The following is a 21,192-nucleotide window of genomic DNA, read 5'->3' on the forward strand; positions in this document are numbered from 1 at the left end:
TGAGAGTTTGTCATTCAATAGTTGGCTGGAATATAGTGTTTGAGAAACATATATATCATTTATATCATTGATACATGCGAGATAACATATTTTGTAATTGATTGTGTGTTACATTTTCCTGATTATGGCTAATGATTATATTTTATTATTTTCATTTTCAGATCACCTGAGTACAAAATGCTCATGATGAGTTTTTGTGATCGCCTTTTGCATGTTGTATGTGGTGGGTTGTCAATATTTTAATTGTAAACACTCTACAGGCCACATTTAGTGTTAAATTTTCATGAAACTTTGCCAGAACATTTGATATCTCAGCTGAATTCGAAAATAGTTGATGATCACAACAAAACAAGACCGCCATTGGGTGGGGCAGTTTTCCCAAAATTAATAAACCTTGTTAACACTCTTGTAGTCACATTTTAGTCTAATCGTCATGAAACTTGGTCAGAACATTTGTTTTAATGATATCAAGGCCGAGTTCGAAAACATTTTGGGTCTGTTAAAAACCTGGACAGTGTTTCATATATGGCTTCAGTGAAGACTTGGTTACATTTCATGAAAGTTGGCAAGAACAAAAATTTTGTCACAAACATGGGTCAAATTTAAAACTGGGTCATTTGAGATAAAAATTAGGTTACAAGGCCAAATTTTAGAAAAAGCTTGTTAACAAGTATATTTCAAATCAGAATAGTTTAGTTCCTTCGTTTCTCAATGTTGTTGGCATTGGAAAACTAATAGCAGTAGATAAATAAATATTAATGCCATTTACATTTAGAATTTCAATGCACATGTGCACAATTTATATACATATATAAAGGTACTGAAAATGTCAACAAACTATCATTGGCATGTGTGATCTTGGTGGGCATGCATTTGGATCTCTTTGGAAGCAAAACTACTTAACTATATTGTTTGACGTATAAATAATTAATTATATATTTTTGCAACAATCTAAAATAAATGCTTGCTGTATAGATATTTTCAAAAGTGGCAATATGAAGTTTTATAGTACATGTTTATATTTTATGAAAATGCCACCAACAGTGGTGTGGTCAGAGTCACATTACCGTAATCGGCGGCAGTCTTGGGGTCTGGGGTATGCCTGCATTCACTGAGATTGTCTTGAGGCGTTTGGATGGAATTTAAATCATACTTTAAAAGAATATAATACAAATATAAGATTTTAACTAACTTGCAATTTCCATGTACATTATGCATTCCAATTTTACAGCGATCTATCAAGAAGTTATGATAGGGAAACCCGCTCGCAGATAACAATAACACAGCATTGTATACAAGTTGTAACAATTTAAATGCATACAGTCCATCTTGGTTTTATGTCTCGTGCAAAATACGGTCAATAGGTGGTGAATAGCGGGAAATTAATAATCTGACTGGGATTGTGACGCCATTGTCCCCAGGAAGGGGAGAACTCTTCATGGATCGCTTGGTAATCTATGATGACTGAATTAAATACAGTATAACATTTTTAACTCTGGTTAGCAATGGAATGACAGACATCCTGGAGTTATCAAAGGTAGCCAGTTATCGAAGATAACATATTGAATTGTTAAAAACATCTTCTTAATTTGAAAGTTAAATTTGAAAGTAATTATGAGTCCTCGACATTAATGCACTGATCAATTATATATAAATTAAACAATTTTATATTAAAGAAGTATACATGCAATACTACTGATCAGTTGTTTAAATGTATTCAAATATTGAAGATTAATTTAAGATTGGTGTACCAGTACCCCTTAATGGATTCGAAGATTCAAACAATTTTCCCCTGTCAGATAGTCCTTACACAGAGGTAAAAATAACCGAAATATGGAGGGTGCAAATCAATTGGTCAAAGGACAGGGAACTATAAAACAAATGTTTGGTTAGGTCCCTGCTCAAGATTAGGGTACGACAGATATGCTGAATTATCCAGTTATGAATGTTTAAGTTAGAGGTGGTATTTTCTTATTGAAGTGTCAACAATTTTGCCAGGACTTCAAGATTTGTTCGAGTAATTGTTGGTTTTTGAGTTATTCATGTTCGAGTTGAAAATAGTACCCCATCCGTTTAAAATTTATTTTTGACCAAAACTTCTTCTACCGCATTCATATCTACCAGTAGCGACTTCTTGTTGTTTCGACAATGGCCCCTCAGTCTGTACGATTATAGGGTGGTAGTTTTCTGGAAAATAAATGGCGGCCATTTTGATTATTTACGATTACAAAATATTTTTACCAATTTAGCAGCCAGGATAGCATTGTATCAATGTATAGCGCTCACCAGCTTTTTAATTTGAATTTTGGAGGTAAAACACTGCATGCTATACGAATAAACCTACGGATAGTTTTGGCCCTGGACAAGCGCATTTATGGTCATTTTTCACTTTTGAACTCCAGGGGTGACCTTGACCTTGAAGATATTGACATAATTCTTTCACATGACACATTGTCCAATGATTGTGAACAAATGTACCACGTAATTTTAAAATCTCACAATGAATGACATAGTTATAATGGCCCGGACAAAATCATTTACAGCCATATTTGACCTTCAAACTCACAATGTGACCTTGACCTTGGAGACATCGACATAATTCTTTCGCGCGACACACCATCCAATGATGGTAAACAAATGTGCAAAATGATTTTAAAATCTCACCATTAATGACATACATGTAGTTATGGCCCGGACAAGCTCATTTATGGCCATTTTTGACCTTTGAACTCAAAGTGTGACCTTGACCTTGGAGATATCGACGTAATTCTTTCACGCGACACACCGGCCAATGATGGTGAACAAATGTGCCAAATGATTGTAAAATCTGACAATCAACAACAAAGTTATGGCCCAGACAAACTCATTTATGGCCATTTTTTACCTTTGAACTTAAAGTGTGACCTTGACCTTGAATATATTAACGTAATTCTTTCGCGCGACACACCGTCCAATGATGGTGAACAAATTTGCCAAATGATTTTAAAATCTCACAATAAATGATAAAGTTATGGCCTGGACAAGCATTTGACCTTTGAACTCCAAGTGTGACCTTGACCTTGGAGATATTGACGTACTTTTTTCACACGACACACCGTCCCATGATGGCGAACAAATGTACCAAGTTATTTTAAAATCTAACGTTAAATGACATAGTTATGGTGCGGACAAACTTTCGGTTAAAAACACACTAAGTGACCCTGTTACCTAGTTTTTGACCCGGCATGACCCATATTCAAACTTGACCAATACATCATCTAGATACAACTTGTGACCAAGTTTGGTGAAGATCGGATGCAATTTCAGGACAGACCGACCGACCGACAAAGTGACTCCTATATAACCCCTATCACCAATGGTAATGGGGGATAGTCCCCATTACCAATGGTAATGGGGGTATAATTACCTATGGTAATGGGGGTATAATTATGCCCCTTTTCGAAGAAGAAGGGGTATGTAGTTTCGATGGATGTCGGTAAACCAGTCTGTCTGTTGAAGATCCATAACTTCAACGAATTGATCGATTGACTAGATACTTCACATGTGCATTAGCCTTGGACACTAGATGACCCCTATTAAAACTGGGGTTGCTATGTCAAAGGTCAAGGTCACTGTCACACTAAGTGTGAAAATCTTTTTTGATCAATAGCTTGTCAACCAATTCATCGATTGGCTTGATACTTCACATGTTCATTGGCCTTGGACACTAGATGACCCCTATTGAAATTGGGGTCACTCAGTCAGGGTCACTCAGTCAAAGGTCAAGGTCACTAGCAAACTAAGTGTGAAAATTGTTTCCGATCAATAACTCATCAACCAGTTGACCGATTGGCTTGATGCTTCACATGTACATTGGGGTCACTGGGTCAAAGATCAAGGTCACTGTTACACATTAAGAGTACACTTGTTTCTGATCAATAACTCGTCGACTGATTCTGAGATTGGCTTGATACTTCCCATGTGCATTGGCCTTGGACAGTAGATGACTCCTATGAAATTGGGGTCACTAGGTCAAAGGTCAAGGTCACTGTTACATGCATAGCGTGAAATCGTTTCCCATCAATATTTCCAAACAAACAACTTTTGGGAAAATAAGATGGATACCCACGGTGTGCAAAACTAAATGCTACACCGTACATCTCCAGCCAAAAAAACACTAATTATCATAGAGATTTGTAATATTTCTACCCACCTAAGTACTCCCCACCCTTGTCCATATTCCAGCAATTATGTTTGGAAAATTCATTTTGTTAATATTATCGGAAGTTAATAATTTACTAAATATTCTTGCTTTGTTATATTGCCCTTATTGTATATTATGTACACTTTGGTGAAATAAACGGTTTGTTCTGTTCTGTTAAATAACTTGTCAACTGATTCACCGATTGGCTTGATATTTTCCAGGTGCATTTGCCTTGGACATTAGATGACCCCCATTGAAATTGGGGTCACTATTTCAAAGGTCAAGGTCACTGTAACACACTTAGTGTAAAATCGTTTCCGATCAATAACTCGTCAACTGATTCACCGATTGGCTTGATACTTCTCATGTACATTGGCCTTGGACAGTAAATGAACTCTAATTAAATTGGGGTCACTAGGTCGAAGGTCATGGTCACTTGTACAAGAAGTGGGAAAAGCGTTTCTGATCAATAATTCGTGAACTAATCGACCGATTGACTTGATACTTCCCATGCGCATTGGCCTTGGACAGTAGATGACCCCTATCGAAATTGGGGCCACTAGGTCAAAGGTCAAGGTCACAATAAGTGTGAAAATTGTTTCTGGGCAAAAATTCATCAACAAATTGACCGATTAGCTTGATACTTCACATGCGCATTGGCCTTGGACAGTAATGACCTCTATTGAAATTGGGGTCACTAGTTCAAAGCCCTGAGTTTGTTTTTGTTGTTTTTTTGGAGGGGGGGGTGGCATATGTCTCCGACCGCGGAACACTTGTTAAAAGTATATTTCGGCATGTCGACGAAAATACAAATCCGTATCCAACGCCTGCAAAAACGCAAGTAGACAGATTGCATGACACGTGCATTTATGGGCGAAATACATTATCATGTACGCAGAACTGGCCACATGCGAAAAAAGGTGGAGGTGAAGGAGGTTGCACGCTTCTTAGCAGTCGTACATACGTGGAGGTGATAGAGGTTGCACGCTTCTTAGCAGTCGTACATACGTGGAGGTGATAGAGGTTGCATGCTTCTTAGCAGTTGTACATACGTGGAGGAGATAGAGGTTGCATGCTTCTTAGCAGTCGTACATACGTGGTGGTGATAGAGGTTGCACGCTTCTTAGCAGTCGTACATACGTGGAGGGGATAGAGGTTCCACGCTTCCTAGCAATCGTACATACGTGGAGGTGATAGAGGTTGCACGCTTCTTAGCAGTCGTACATACGTGGAGGAGATAGAGGTTGCATGCTTCTTAGCAGTCGTACATACGTGGAGGTGATAGAGGTTGCACGCTTCTTAGCAGTCGTACATACGTGGAGGTGATAGAGGTTGCACGCTTCTTAGCAGTCGTACATACGTGGAGGGGATAGAGGTTGCATGCTTCTTAGCAGTCGTACATACGTGGAGGGGATAGAGGTTGCATGCTTCTTGGCAGTCGTACATACGTGGAGGTGATAGAGGTTGCAGGCTTCTTGGCAGTCGTACATACGTGGTGGTGATAGAGGTTGCACGCTTCTTAGCAGTCGTACATACGTGGAGGTGATAGAGGTTGCATGCTTCTTAGCAGTCGTACATACGTGGTGGTGATAGAGGTTGCATGCTTCTTAGCAGTCGTACATACGTGGAGGTGATAGAGGTTGCACGCTTCTTAGCAGTGGTACATACGTGGTGGTGATAGAGGTTGTACGCTTCTTAGCAGTCGTACATACGTGGAGGTGATAGAGGTTGCATGCTTCTTAGCAGTCGTACATACGTGGAGGTGATAGAGGTTGCATGCTTCTTAGCAGTCGTACATACGTGGAGGTGATAGAGGTTGCACGCTTCTTAGCAGTCGTACATATGTGGAGGTGATAGAGGTTGCATGCTTCTTAGCAGTCGTACATACGTGGAGGTGATAGAGGTTGCATGCTTCTTAGCAGTCGTACATATGTGGGGGTGATAGAGGTTGCATGCTTCTTGGCAGTCGTACATACGTGGAGGTGATAGAGGTTGCATGCTTCTTAGCAGTCGTACATACGTGGAGGAGATAGAGGTTGCATGCTTCTTAGCAGTCGTACATACGTGGAGGATATAGAGGTTGCACGCTTCTTGGCAGTCGTACATATGTGGAGGTGATAGAGGTTGCATGCTTCTTAGCAGTCGTACATACGTGGAGGAGATAGAGGTTGCACGCTTCTTGGCAGTCGTACATATGTGGAGGTGATAGAGGTTGCATGCTTCTTGGCAGTCGTACATACGTGGAGGTGATAGAGGTTGCATGCTTCTTAGCAGTCGTACATATGTGGGGGTGATAGAGGTTGCACGCTTTTTAGCAGTCGTACATACGTGGAGGTGATAGAGGTTGCATGCTTCTTAGCAGTCGTACAATCGTGGAGGGGATAGAGGTTGCACGCTTCTTAGCAGTCGTACATACGTGGAGGTGATAGAGGTTGCATGCTTCTTAGCAGTCGTACATACGTGGAGGTGATAGAGGTTGCATGCTTCTTAGCAGTCGTACATACGTGGAGGTGATAGAGGTTGCATGCTTCTTAGCAGTCGTACATACGTGGAGGTGATAGAGGTTGCATGCTTCTTAGCAGTCGTACATACGTGGAGGTGATAGAGGTTGCATGCTTCTTAGCAGTCGTACATACGTGGTGGTGATAGAGGTTGCATGCTTCTTAGCAGTCGTACATACGTGGAGGTGATAGAGGTTGCATGCTTCTTAGCAGTCGTACATACGTGGAGGTGATAGAGGTTGCATGCTTCTTAGCAGTCGTACATATGTGGGGGTGATAGAGGTTGCACGCTTTTTAGCAGTCGTACATACGTGGAGGTGATAGAGGTTGCATGCTTCTTAGCAGTCGTACATACGTGGAGGTGATAGAGGTTGCACGCTTCTTAGCAGTCGTACATACGTGGAGGTGATAGAGGTTGCATGCTTCTTAGCAGTCGTACATACGTGGAGGTGATAGAGGTTGCACGCTTCTTAGCAGTCGTACATACGTGGTGGTGATAGAGGTTGCATGCTTCTTAGCAGTCGTACATACGTGGAGGTGATAGAGGTTGCACGCTTTTTAGCAGTCGTACATACGTGGAGGTGATAGAGGTTGCACGCTTTTTAGCAGTCGTACGTACGTGGAGGAGATAGAGGTTGCATGCTTCTTAGCAGTCGTACATACGTGGAGGTGATAGAGGTTGCACGCTTCTTAGCAGTCGTACATACGTGGAGGTGATAGAGGTTGCATGCTTCTTAGCAGTCGTACATACGTGGTGGTGATAGAGGTTGCACGCTTCTTAGCAGTCGTACATACGTGGTGGTGATAGAGGTTGCATGCTTCTTAGCAGTCGTACATACGTGGAGGTGACAGAGGTTGCACGCTTCTTAGCAGTCGTACATACGTGGAGGTGATAGAGGTTGCATGCTTCTTAGCAGTCGTACATACGTGGAGGTGATAGAGGTTGCACGCTTCTTAGCAGTCGTACATATGTGGAGGAGATAGAGGTTGCATGCTTCTTAGCAGTCGTACATATGTGGAGGTGATAGAGGTTGCATGCTTCTTAGCAGTCGTACATACGTGGAGGTGATAGAGGTTGCACGCTTCTTAGCAGTCGTACATACGTGGAGGTGATAGAGGTTGCATGCTTCTTAGCAGTCGTACATACGTGGAGGAGATAGAGGTTGCACCCTTCTTAGCAGTCGTACATACGTGGAGGTGATAGAGGTTGCACGCTTCTTAACAGTCGTACATACGTGGAGGTGATAGAGGTTGCATGCTTCTTAGCAGTCGTACATACGTGGAGGTGATAGAGGTTGCATGCTTCTTGGCAGTCGTACATACGTGGAGGTGATAGAGGTTGCACGCTTCTTAGCAGTCGTACATACGTGGAGGGGATAGAGGTTGCATGCTTCTTAGCAGTCGTACATATGTGGAGGTGATAGAGGTTGCACGCTTCTTAGCAGTCGTACATATGTGGAGGTGATAGAGGTTGCATGCTTCTTAGCAGTCGTACATACGTGGTGGTGATAGAGGTTGCACGCTTCTTAGCAGTCGTACATACGTGGAGGGGATAGAGGTTGCACGCTTCCTAGCAGTCGTACATACGTGGAGGTGATAGAGGTTGCACGCTTCTTAGCAGTCGTACATACGTGGAGGAGATAGAGGTTGCATGCTTCTTAGCAGTCGTACATACGTGGAGGTGATAGAGGTTGCACGCTTCTTAGCAGTCATACATACGTGGAGGTGATAGAGGTTGCATGCTTCTTAGCAGTCGTACAATCGTGGAGGGGATAGAGGTTGCACGCTTCTTAGCAGTCGTACATACGTGGAGGTGATAGAGGTTGCATGCTTCTTAGCAGTCGTACATACGTGGAGGTGATAGAGGTTGCACGCTTCTTAGCAGTCGTACATACGTGGAGGTGATAGAGGTTGCATGCTTCTTAGCAGTCGTACATACGTGGAGGTGATAGAGGTTGCATGCTTCTTAGCAGTCGTACATACGTGGAGGTGATAGAGGTTGCATGCTTCTTAGCAGTCGTACATACGTGGTGGTGATAGAGGTTGCATGCTTCTTAGCAGTCGTACATACGTGGAGGTGATAGAGGTTGCATGCTTCTTAGCAGTCGTACATACGTGGAGGTGATAGAGGTTGCATGCTTCTTAGCAGTCGTACATATGTGGGGGTGATAGAGGTTGCACGCTTTTTAGCAGTCGTACATACGTGGAGGTGATAGAGGTTGCATGCTTCTTAGCAGTCGTACATACGTGGAGGGGATAGAGGTTGCACGCTTCTTAGCAGTCGTACATACGTGGAGGTGATAGAGGTTGCATGCTTCTTAGCAGTCGTACATACGTGGAGGTGATAGAGGTTGCACGCTTCTTAGCAGTCGTACATACGTGGTGGTGATAGAGGTTGCATGCTTCTTAGCAGTCGTACATACGTGGAGGTGATAGAGGTTGCACGCTTTTTAGCAGTCGTACATACGTGGAGGTGATAGAGGTTGCACGCTTTTTAGCAGTCGTACGTACGTGGAGGAGATAGAGGTTGCATGCTTCTTAGCAGTCGTACATACGTGGAGGTGATAGAGGTTGCACGCTTCTTAGCAGTCGTACATAGGTGGAGGTGATAGAGGTTGCATGCTTCTTAGCAGTCGTACATACGTGGTGGTGATAGAGGTTGCACGCTTCTTAGCAGTCGTACATACGTGGTGGTGATAGAGGTTGCATGCTTCTTAGCAGTCGTACATACGTGGAGGTGATAAAGGTTGCATGCTTCTTAGCAGTCGTACATACGTGGAGGTGATAGAGGTTGCACGCTTCTTAGCAGTCATACATACGTGGAGGTGATAGAGGTTGCATGCTTCTTAGCAGTCGTACATACGTGGAGGTGATAGAGGTTGCACGCTTCTTAGCAGTCGTACATATGTGGAGGAGATAGAGGTTGCATGCTTCTTAGCAGTCGTACATATGTGGAGGTGATAGAGGTTGCATGCTTCTTAGCAGTCGTACATACATGGAGGGGATAGAGGTTGCAGGCTTCTCAGCAGTCGTACATACGTGGAGGGGATAGAGGTTGCACGCTTCTTAGCAGTCGCACATATATGGAGGTGATAGAGGTTGCACGCTTCTTAGCAGTCGTACATACGTGGAGGGGATAGAGGTTGCATGCTTCTTAGCAGTCGTACATATGTGGAGGTGATAGAGGTTGCACGCTTCTTAGCAGTCGTACATACGTGGTGGTGATAGAGGTTGCATGCTTCTTAGCAGTCGTACATATGTGGTGGTGATAGAGGTTGCACGCTTCTTAGCAGTCGTACATACGTGGAGGTGATAGAGGTTGCATGCTTCTTAGCAGTCGTACATACGTGGAGGTGATAGAGGTTGCATGCTTCTTAGCAGTCGTACATACGTGGTGGTGATAGAGGTTGCACGCTTCTTAGCAGTCGTACATACGTGGTGGTGATAGAGGTTGCATGCTTCTTAGCAGTCGTACATACGTGGAGGTGATAGAGGTTGCATGCTTCTTAGCAGTCGTACATACGTGGAGGTGATAGAGGTTGCACGCTTCTTAGCAGTCATACATACGTGGAGGTGATAGAGGTTGCATGCTTCTTAGCAGTCGTACATACGTGGAGGTGATAGAGGTTGCACGCTTCTTAGCAGTCGTACATATGTGGAGGAGATAGAGGTTGCATGCTTCTTAGCAGTCGTACATATGTGGAGGTGATAGAGGTTGCATGCTTCTTAGCAGTCGTACATACGTGGAGGTGATAGAGGTTGCACGCTTCTTAACAGTCGTACATACGTGGAGGTGATAGAGGTTGCATGCTTCTTAGCAGTCGTACATACGTGGAGGAGATAGAGGTTGCACCCTTCTTAGCAGTCGTACATACGTGGAGGTGATAGAGGTTGCACGCTTCTTAGCAGTCGTACATACGTGGAGGTGATAGAGGTTGCATGCTTCTTAGCAGTCGTACATACGTGGTGGTGATAGAGGTTGCACGCTTCTTAGCAGTCGTACATACGTGGTGGTGATAGAGGTTGCATGCTTCTTAGCAGTCGTACATACGTGGAGGTGATAGAGGTTGCATGCTTCTTAGCAGTCGTACATACGTGGTGGTGATAGAGGTTGCATGCTTCTTAGCAGTCGTACATACGTGGTGGTGATAGAGTTTGCATGCTTCTTAGCAGTCGTACATACGTGGAGGTGATAGAGGTTGCATGCTTCTTAGCAGTCGTACATACGTGGTGGTGATAGAGGTTGCATGCTTCTTAGCAGTCGTACATACGTGGAGGAGATAGAGGTTGCATGCTTCTTAGCAGTCGTACATACGTGGAGGTGATAGAGGTTGCATGCTTCTTAGCAGTCGTACATACGTGGAGGTGATAGAGGTTGCACGCTTCTTAGCAGTCGTACATACGTGGAGGTGATAGAGGTTGCATGCTTCTTAGCAGTCGTACATACGTGGTGGTGATAGAGGTTGCACGCTTCTTAGCAGTCGTACATACGTGGTGGTGATAGAGGTTGCACGCTTCTTAGCAGTCGTACATACGTGGAGGGGATAGAGGTTGTACGCTTCTTAGCAGTCGTACATACGTGGAGGGGATAGAGGTTGCACGCTTCTTAGCAGTCGTACGTACGTGGAGGGGATAGAGGTTGCATGCTTCTTGGCAGTCGTACATACGTGGAGGTGATAGAGGTTGCACGCTTCTTAGCAGTCGTACGTACGTGGAGGTGATAGAGGTTGCATGCTTCTTGGCAGTCGTTCGTACCTGTTCATGTACGCTGATGCAACTTATGTGAAACGGGCGAACCGTGGCATCCGCTGGGTATTTTATTACGTTTATCGTCACTGCCGCTGTATACGTGATCAATATTTACGTTTAAACCTTGTATTCCCCTATTTATACGGATTATTTCGCTGAGACAGTCATATTAAACAAAGCCGTAATTGCCGTATGAGCAACAGACAAATGATAGGTTTACAATGCACGCTTATAAGCTCTTACTTCACGCGTGTCCGGGGGCAGTAATGAATCACTTTCATTTTGATAACTTTTGTAACACGCCAGTGACGTTTTGGTTATTAAAGACGCCAAAACGTGTTGGTACAGATGGGAATGTGTGTTATTTAGCGCCTCGACATGAATGTATGTATGATTATGCTCCCGATAAGCGCGATACAGTAACCAAATGACCGAATATTTGAGTGTAGATCTCTTAACGCAAGCCAAATAGCTGCTGAGATAAAACCATTCAATCCGAGAGTTGATAACGACAAACTTTATTTGAGTATGGATACTGCCGGATACGCATTTACTCCGAGTAAAGGTAGGTCGATCTAATCTTCGTATATTTTCATGACACACGTGCATACATAGAACTTACGATGTATTGAAACAATTATAGATCAACATTTGAACACAACTTATCGTCTTAATTTTATCCTAGCTTAACTTATTTTAAATCTGTATATAAAACATAAAATAAATACGCTCGAATTATAAATCTAGAGGCTATGAAGCTGGCATATGTAAAATCAACAACAATAGAAAACAACAACTAAATCAAAACTGTATGCCATCTTAATATGTTGCATTGAATTCTTAGCCAAAATAATACATTTCGAAATCGGCTATGAACAGATAATTGTTCCTACTGATGGTTGAGTATAAATTATTTCGCCTGGAGCACTTGCATAAAACAATGTTATAAAATAATGCAACTGTGATTAAAATTTATAAAATTGCCAGTGATAATAACATTTCATTGGATTTCAAGCTGAGCACGAAGGTCACCCGAAGCGGAGATATAAATTGCTTAAATGCCTTTTAGACAATGAATTTCGCTGTTTATTTTTTTGTTTCAAAACGTATTCTAATTGTAATTAAGGGGCTGTTAAAAAAACAAACAATTTCACTTATTTGGAACTTTTTCTTACTAAGTTTTGTACTATTTTATGTGGATAAAAAAGACGTACGCAACAAAGCCTTTGTAAATTGGCCCTTAACAACCTCATTGCGGCTTCTCCTAAATTGCACGACGAAGATTTGGATGTTAAAGCTTTTTTTAAGATCAGATGTAGAACTTTGCTCTCGTTTTGGTTTTATTACATTGTAACTCAGAAAGTGACGGATCTGGTGCTCTGGTCTGTATACCAATAAATAATCAAATAATAAAACTAAAATGTATCGTTTTCTCTTCTATCGTTTTTTTATTTAAATATTGATGCTATGCGGTTATTGACACGTAAATATTTAATTCATTATTCTGGGCTAATTGGGCTCCATAAAACCGGTTTAACCCCACAGTTTAGTCATGTTAGCGCGTTGAAGATTCAGTTTGTGCTTTTGAATTCTTAGCTGCAGTTGATTCTATATCGAGGAGTGCATTACATAATTTAGGATTTCGCAAACCAACGATTGAATTGCTATAACTAAACGACCATAATTTAATAAATGACACAAGCCAAATTAAGACAATGTCAATGTTAAAAGCACCTTTTTTACCACCAGACGACTAAAGAGAATGCTTCCTGAGGCCGCCACTGACCACTATGTGCTCGGACTCACAATTCAATATCCATTCTGAAGCCGTCGGAAGGGCAGTTATATATTATAGGAACAACAAAATGGATTTTCCTCAAGCTGCTTGTCTTGTGATTATAAAACGTAATCAAATTCAGTTGCCTTAAACATGTACAGTGCAACGTACAGAGGGCACTTCTGGTTATAATAAAGACGACCCTTGTCTTACTGAAGCTCTTGGGGTCAACGAAGGCGTCCACTTTCTCAATTAGGCTTCCTTACGCCACCTTGCTCGTAAAATTAGTTCAGAAACGCGAAAATCTATTTCAAGAACGAAATATTCGTCTCTGTACTGTATTAACATACATACATTACATAGTTACATAGTAGATTCTGGTAGAAGGGATTTACTCCTGTGACACCAGCTCTTCGTTTTCGTCAACATAATGGATGTTCAGCCCCGTAACGACTGTTGACTTGTTATTATACTTGATCTCTTGATCATTCCAGAATAGGTCAAGTCTACTTTCAAAAGCTCTCACTGATTGCGCATTAACTACACTAGGTGGTAAACGATTCCAAATGTCTACTGTTCTGAAACTAAATGAGTGCTTTTTAATATTTAATCGTGCCCTTTTCTTAAATAACATTTGTTCATGTCCTCTTGTTCTGTCTGACGTTATATCACTTCTTTTGCTGAAAAGTTCATCTGGGTTATAATCATATTTATTATTCAGAATCTTGAATGTTTCAATCATATCTCCGCGTATCCGTCTGTAGGTTAATGTTGGCAATCTTAGAGTTCCTTACTAAGTTCTTTCAATACTCTGGGGCTTATATTGTCAGGTCCTGGTGATTTATCCGTCTTTAGCATTTCAAGTTTCTTTCTAACATTTTCACTAGTTATAACTATGTTATTGGCAAATTCCCAATTTTCTACATGCATTGTCTCGATGTCTGGTAATGCCTCGGTCACACTGTCACGAATCAGAGCTACGAATGAGCTACGATTCAATCGGCTACGAATGACTACGAAATTGTCACAATTCGTAGGCAGCTACGATTTCAGTACGGAGCACAACGATGTGAGTACGGATTTCGACGAATCTACAATCAAAATGTTGGAAAACGAACAAGAAAAGGTACGGACTGCTACTGATCGACGCGATTTAGTACGGAGCGCCACGAATCGGTACGATTAAACTACGAATCCGCAACGGTTTGGTACGATTAAGTACGATGCTTCGCGAATCAGTACGATCTAACTACGGATCCGCTGCGGTCTAGTAAAGGTAAGAACGAACTTGAACGGTCCGCAACGAAGCAGTGGAAATTGCGACAGACTGGTACGGACAAGGTAGGAACAAACTACGATTGAACATTACGCCCACAGCCTCTTGTATTTTCATACACAAAATGCCTCCCAAAACACAACTCTCCTGGCTTTTGGCAGGCGATAGTTAAAAATTCGCTCGTCCTTAATTCTCAAGGCCTCGTCGTGAGAATGGCTTCATTAGCCATGTCCTCATGACAAATGCATCATCTGCGATGATATAGTATCCTATTCGTCTGTCGTCACCTGGAAGAGGTGTTGCTTCTGGCATGCCAATCATCCCCCTTTCGATTGCCAACTTGAGGTCGCTTTGATTCCAGATCTGTGCGTCGGAACATCCTCCTTGCGATCCAATATTTACCCATATGAATTGGTAATCGGCTTCCACCAGGGCCATCAGCACAACAGAACGGTAACCTTTATAGTTATAGTAAAATGAGCCACCGTTCTTGAGACATCGTATGGCTACATGTTTCCATCTAGAGCTCCAATGGCGTGTGGAAATTGCCATTTAGCCGCGAACTGATCGGCTAGGGAGGCGGAAAACTACAACGGGCGAGGCATGGTATGGTATTGCGCAAGGGGGGGGTTAGAGGGTTAGGGTTTGTGTTAGGGGTCGGGTTAGGGTTGGTTAGCCTAAACCCAACCCTAACCCTAACCCGACCCCTAACCCTTACCCTAACTCTTTTTTGGGGTTATCACCCCTGACCATGCCTCGCCCGTTGTAGTTTTCCGCCTCCCGATCGGCTATGGCCTTCCACTACTCAGGCTCAGTAGGAGTCTGGATAACAACCCCAGCATATGCTAAAACTATGGCCTCATAAACGCCCCGTACATTACTACATATCGTATTGTGCGCAACACGAAACCCATACATCAATACACGGTAACTGTCTCCTAGTGGCCAAGATCCTTAAGGTTAATACCACTTTCAAATCTAGATTGATGGACTGTCTGAACCAGGTGTGGTTCTACGTGATCCTGGGACCAACGACCCGTCATAGTTCATGGAACATATCAGGCCCGATTCTGGTGAAGTTTCTAAAAGCCGCCGAATCTTCAGCCATCAGTTCGGCCATCAAAGTCTCGTATTGGCCGAGAGCGGGTCGTCTTAAAGCAAGTCTCTTATTCACCACCTCCTTTTTCTTCTCTGACCTGATAAAGTATGAATTTATTGATGTACAAATAAAGATTATGCTGAGGAAAGTGTGATTAAATTTGTATAATTTATTATGTCGGCTTTTAATTTAATAATTATTAAATCACGTAAAAGTAAGAGCCCGATTCAAAAGGCATATGAGGCAGACACTTACCTGCAAATAAAAAAAATGTATTAGTAGTAAGTTCAAATTCTAATATTTTAAAAATACGTAACCTTTAGCACAAAGCAATACTAGTTATACGATATCGAATCATCACTACCTATGTGCATATCGTCAAGCAGCTCGACTAAGGCCTCTGCAGTTTGTTCCATATCAATATCCAAGTGTAACAAATTTATCGCAAACGCAATTTGTTGGCGTTTCATGATTGTGAACTCAACAAATGCAAGTACGGTTGTTTTAATTTCAATGATGTATTTCAGTAGCAATTTATTGTAGTGGACCGTACATGTCCGTACTGCTTCGTGCTGACATGTAGTACATCGTACAATATCGTGCAAATTCCTGCCTATCCGTAGTACAACGTACTAGAACCGTGGCTTTCCGTAGTATATCCGTGGAATAATCGTAGCTAATACGTAGCGTAACAGTACCTCTCTGTAGTTCTTCGTTTCAATCCGTAGAAGTCCTTGAAAATATTTGGGTCTACGAAAAGGTACGGACGACTGCGGTGTCGTTACGTACTAGTACGGATCAGTATGGTTTAGTACAGACTGCTACGGATACGCTACGGTCGAAAAATTCGTAGCAATTTTTTGAACATGTTCAAAATTTGTCAAGAGTCGCTACGGACATCCAAAAACTACTACGACTGATCATGGATCAAGTACGGAGAGCCACGGTCCAGTAAGGATAGCTACGAACTGTGCCGAAAAGTAATCGTAGCTCTGATTTGTGACAGTGTGACCGAGGCACAGTAAAGTACTTTCACTGTCATGAGTAAATACTGACGTGAAGAAGTCTGCAAGGATTTCTGCTTTTTCATGATCATTTTCAGAGACTTCAGTTTTTTCGTCGTTTGTATATAAATCCGGAATAGATGATATAGTTTTCGTTTTCGATTTAACATATTTCCAAAACTTTTTTGGATTGACTTTTACCTGTTCTATGATTTTCTTTTCATTATTTTTCACTGCCTGGCGAGTAAGTCTGCGCACTTGGTTTCTAACTCTGTTGTACTCTATCTGATCACAGTTTTTACCCGATTGCTTGTATTTGTGCCAAGGTCTCTCTTTTTTCTTCATGGATGATTTCAATTTACTGTCAATGTAACAAGTTTTGTTACGTTTGTTTTTGCGACTAGATTTCACATGCACTTTTGGAGTGCATGTCTCCACTGCTGTGTGTACTTTAACTTTAAGTACCTGCCATTGATCTTCAATATTACTATGATTAAGTATATTTTCCCAATCCAAGTCTAACAATTCTGCCATGGTTTCAAAGTCAGCTTTATCGTATTTATAACGTGTTTTTTCATAGTCTATGCTTGCGAACGCCTACAAACTCAAATTTTATCAACGAGTGATCACTATTTCCTAGAGGTGAACTTACACAAATGTCTGTTACCATTCCTTCTTCATTTGACACAATTAAATCAAGCACTGAAGATTCAGCTGTTCCCCTGCCACGAGTTGGTTCCCTGATATGTTGAAACCAATAACAGTCCTTGAGAGATTCAACAAATTCATATTTTTCATCTCCTGGTCCTCCTGTGGTCGTAAAAATTCCAAGTTTAAACCAGGGTTATTAAAGTCGCCTACAGTAAGAAAATGGCTGTATTTTTTTACTGATATAGTTTTCAATAAATCATTAAGACTGCTATTGTTTTCATCTCTTGAGCTTGGACTCCTGTATATAGAAGTAAATAATAATTTATCCCTCTTTGGGAATTCAATTTCCACACTTAAGTATTCGCAAAAGTTTGTTTCAAAAGAAATTGGAGAAAATTTCACACTACGATGTATATATAAAAGAGAGCCTCTGCCTGGATCACCTTTCTTTAAGTTTTCTCTCAAAAGTTTCGTAGTCATCTAAACTATATTCTTCTAAGTTTCTCTCAAATCTTATGTTTTTTGGTCTTACTTCCTGTAGGGAAATGATAGCAGGTTTAATCTCACAATCTTCCAATTTCAATTTCAGTTCAATTAACTTATCATTTGATAACATATCATCATTTGTACACCAAACAATACAATTTTCAAAAATATTAACAGTTCTGGTATTTACAGTTTTATTAGTCTTTTTCTGGTACTTGCTTTCATTATCTATCCTGGGTGAAGCTGACCCTTCTCCACGCCCTTGCCTGTTTTCTTTCCTTTCCGGATCTTTATTATCTTCCGGTCCCAAACCGGACCTCTGACCAGATATTGAAAATTTTCATCACCATCTGTCTTAGTTTTTGCCTCTTTCGTGAGTTGAGCATGTTTCAATCTTTCCTCTGTGTTCATATCATGCTTCATTCCAATCTTTTTCAAATACTGGTCCTCTGAAAATTGGAGTCTATATACAGTATAGTGTTGTGTAGCCTTATGTACTTTGAATGAGGCCAAACTTCCGGTCGTCTTGTCAGTGGAAGTTTTCAAAGTTTTTGTTATTAAACATTAACTTTGATTCACTTGGACTGTGAAATATGGAATAACGGATGTTGTTTTGAAAGAAATGAGTAAGTTTATAACAAAATCATTAACTTTTACATCGAATAGTAGACGAAATTGCAGCAACTTAAATGTCATGTCAATGACAGTTGACTTACGAACTTTAATAAATATAGGCGGATCGTTTGATTTCGTGCATGACCAACTGCAATTACGCATGTGTCAATGCACAATTATATTTTGTGTTGGATTTTCAGTTAAGGTAAATTGCCTTTTATGAAGAATTCTCAATGTAACTGTTTGTTTCGTTGCTATTTGCGTCTGTCTTAATGACCGGAAGTCTATGTTGAACACGCCCCCATCTTTTAGCATTTTAAGTTATATGATTTTAAGACAGAGATAAATTCTTCGTAATCAATCGAATTTAGCATGAACATGATCTTTCTTGAATAATAGGACCAAAACAATAGCGATTTGTATTTATTTTACTTCGAAAACATTGCCTTGTAGTATACTGCCTGTAAGTGTATACACATTACTCTCAGGTTTCATGTATAGAGCTTAAGTCATAAAATCTCCTTTTTCTCATGGCCTCTAGAGAAAATTATTTTAGCCATCCATTTTGAACACATTTTATATCAGTTGCAAACATTTAGAACATATAAATTGTATAACTGTACATCTATTTAAAATAATAAATGTTATGTCATGGTACAATTGTGTCCATTATCATTAGATTTAAATAACCTGAGCTCCTATGGGGGATTGAACCCTGGTCCTTCCCATTGATAATCAGACACTCTAACCGTGGTGCGATAGAGCTAGCCCAACAGCAATGCTGTTGGACTGGAAGTGACCTTATTTCACTACACTCCCCCATCTCTTTATGTTTCCAGGACCAGACACACCCTCTACAGGGTGCTTTGCATGTGCATTCCATTAAGCCCTAACACCAGCTCAGATCTGTTTACTTATTCACTGTTTAAATTTGCCTATTTGACGTTAAAGTGAATAATCCTGCGCTTAACATCAAGGTTGTTTGAAGTCACCTTATTTCTGTACATTGTTTTGTATTGAATTTTGGCTATATGAAAATGTACATGAATGGTGTACCGGTACTTTAGTGTTCATAAAATTCTTAAATACATTATAATCAATATTTATGTTCAATAGAATTTGTCGTTGTATGGGATTATCAGATATATATAGAGAGAGAGAGTTTATATATGCATATTTTGGCAAATGCCACAATGACAACACAATATGGCAATACACATGTATGTTGATTGTATCAGATTTAAACTTGACATTCAAGTCAAGTAGGACTGTTCTAAAATTTTAAGATAATAATAGTACAATAATATTAAAATATCATATAATATTTTTTTTAAGACAAGTGCAATATTCAACAAGACTTCTTTTGGGACTCCTTTTTCTAAGTAAGATTTTTTCCGATCTCATGACTGCTGTTTAATAATCTTAGTTGGACCCCAATTATCTAAGGCATTTGCGTTTACAGGTTCAGTTTACTTTTCATTCATCCATTTTTTGCATTCAAACTGTACTCTGGATTTAATGATAAATTGTTGTTGTGTTCTTGGGTACTAGCCGCCCTGTTTGATCGGTTGGTAGTTTGCTTTTCTAGTCTTACACCGGTAATAGTTTTGAGCCCTACATGGAGTGAACTTTTCCTCCCATGGCTTCTTAAGTGTTTTCACTTTTGACACTGTTGATGTAACTTTTGGTCACTTATCCAGGCAGTATCAATAGCAAATGTTTGCTTTACTTCACAATGCACCTAGTACATTCAAACCACTCATTACATCGTATCTACATTCCAGACCCCCAGTCATATGCCCTGAGTACAGACAAGATGTCAACAGCAGAAACAGCTACAGAAGCCACAGATGCTAATACAGACAACAAAACAGCGGACAACACAAATAACAACCAAGCGAAACCTATTAATAGGAATGCAAGTAAAAAAGGTATTAAACAGCATCTTTAAGTTATTTAAATATAATGTGGGACTTCTAATTAAATCTGCACTTATAAAGATGTCAAAATTTATGATTCAACCTCTTTTATACTTTGCATTATTTAATCCTGTGTTAAATTGTATTTGTATTAGTTGTTGCTACAAATTCCAATGAAGTGTCGGAAAATATTGATTTGAAAGTCGCCTCTTAACTTTATGACTATGTGCATTAAAATATTTTCCATCTGTAAATGTGTTGACCTTTTGGAAAAGAAAATGCCCTTCAATTAATTTTATTATATTTTTTTTCAGATCTAAAGAATGATTCATCTAGATTTGAAAGTCCAGGTATAAACTTCATTGCAAAGTTGATAGGCATTAATGATGTTGAGAGTGCTCGGGGTGACAAGATGTGTCAGGAATCCATGGTCAAACTGAAACTGGCTGTAAGACAGTCCAAACAACACAAACAGAAAATAATCGTGAATGTTTCATTGGATGGCATTAGGATTATTGATACAAAAACACAAGTATGTCACACATTTTAATTACAAATTTGTAGTTGAGAAGTTAAATTTATTAGTGAATTTAATAAAGGTAATATTTTGTATCAATGTATCAAAAGGATATATTTTCATTATGCTCCCCCGAAATTTATTTTGGGGGGAGCATATAGTTGCCGCTTCATCTGTCCGTCCGTCAGTCCCTGCACAATTTTTGTACGGGCTATTTCTCAGCAACTAATGACCGGAATTCAATGAAACTTTATGGGAAGCTTCACTACCAAGAGGAGATGTGAATATTATCAGCGGGTTCTGGTCAGATGATTTTTCACAGAGTTTTGGCCCTTTGAAATTTTCCATTAATTGTACATATAGTGCAATTCTTGTCTAGGCTATTTCTCAGCAACTAATGACCGTAATTCAATGA

General features: G+C 40.5%; 1 protein-coding gene across 6 annotated transcripts in view; it reads left to right on the top strand.

The window, feature by feature from the left end:
• Window positions 1-11,849: 11,849 nt before the first annotated feature.
• Window positions 11,850-21,192, top strand: part of LOC127867535 (disabled homolog 1-like) — a 30,984-nt gene continuing 21,641 nt past the window's right edge. For 4 of the 6 annotated variants that reach the window (XR_008043539.1, XR_008043540.1, XM_052408788.1 and 1 more), the window contains exons 1-3: window positions 11,850-11,998; window positions 20,126-20,272; window positions 20,575-20,792. Coding sequence is in view for 4 of the 6 variants with exons in the window: in XM_052408788.1 (XP_052264748.1) it covers window positions 11,962-11,998; window positions 20,126-20,272; window positions 20,575-20,792 (402 nt within the window). In the remaining 2 variants the exon portion in view is untranslated. Of the gene's footprint in view, window positions 11,999-18,189; window positions 18,353-18,527; window positions 18,547-20,125; window positions 20,273-20,574; window positions 20,793-21,192 lie in introns of those variants that run through there. The other 2 variants (XM_052408790.1, XM_052408791.1) reach the window with 2 other exon arrangements.

This window comes from Dreissena polymorpha, chromosome 2 (genome assembly GCF_020536995.1).
Source record: "Dreissena polymorpha isolate Duluth1 chromosome 2, UMN_Dpol_1.0, whole genome shotgun sequence".
Taxonomy (NCBI): Eukaryota; Metazoa; Mollusca; class Bivalvia; order Myida; family Dreissenidae; genus Dreissena; species Dreissena polymorpha.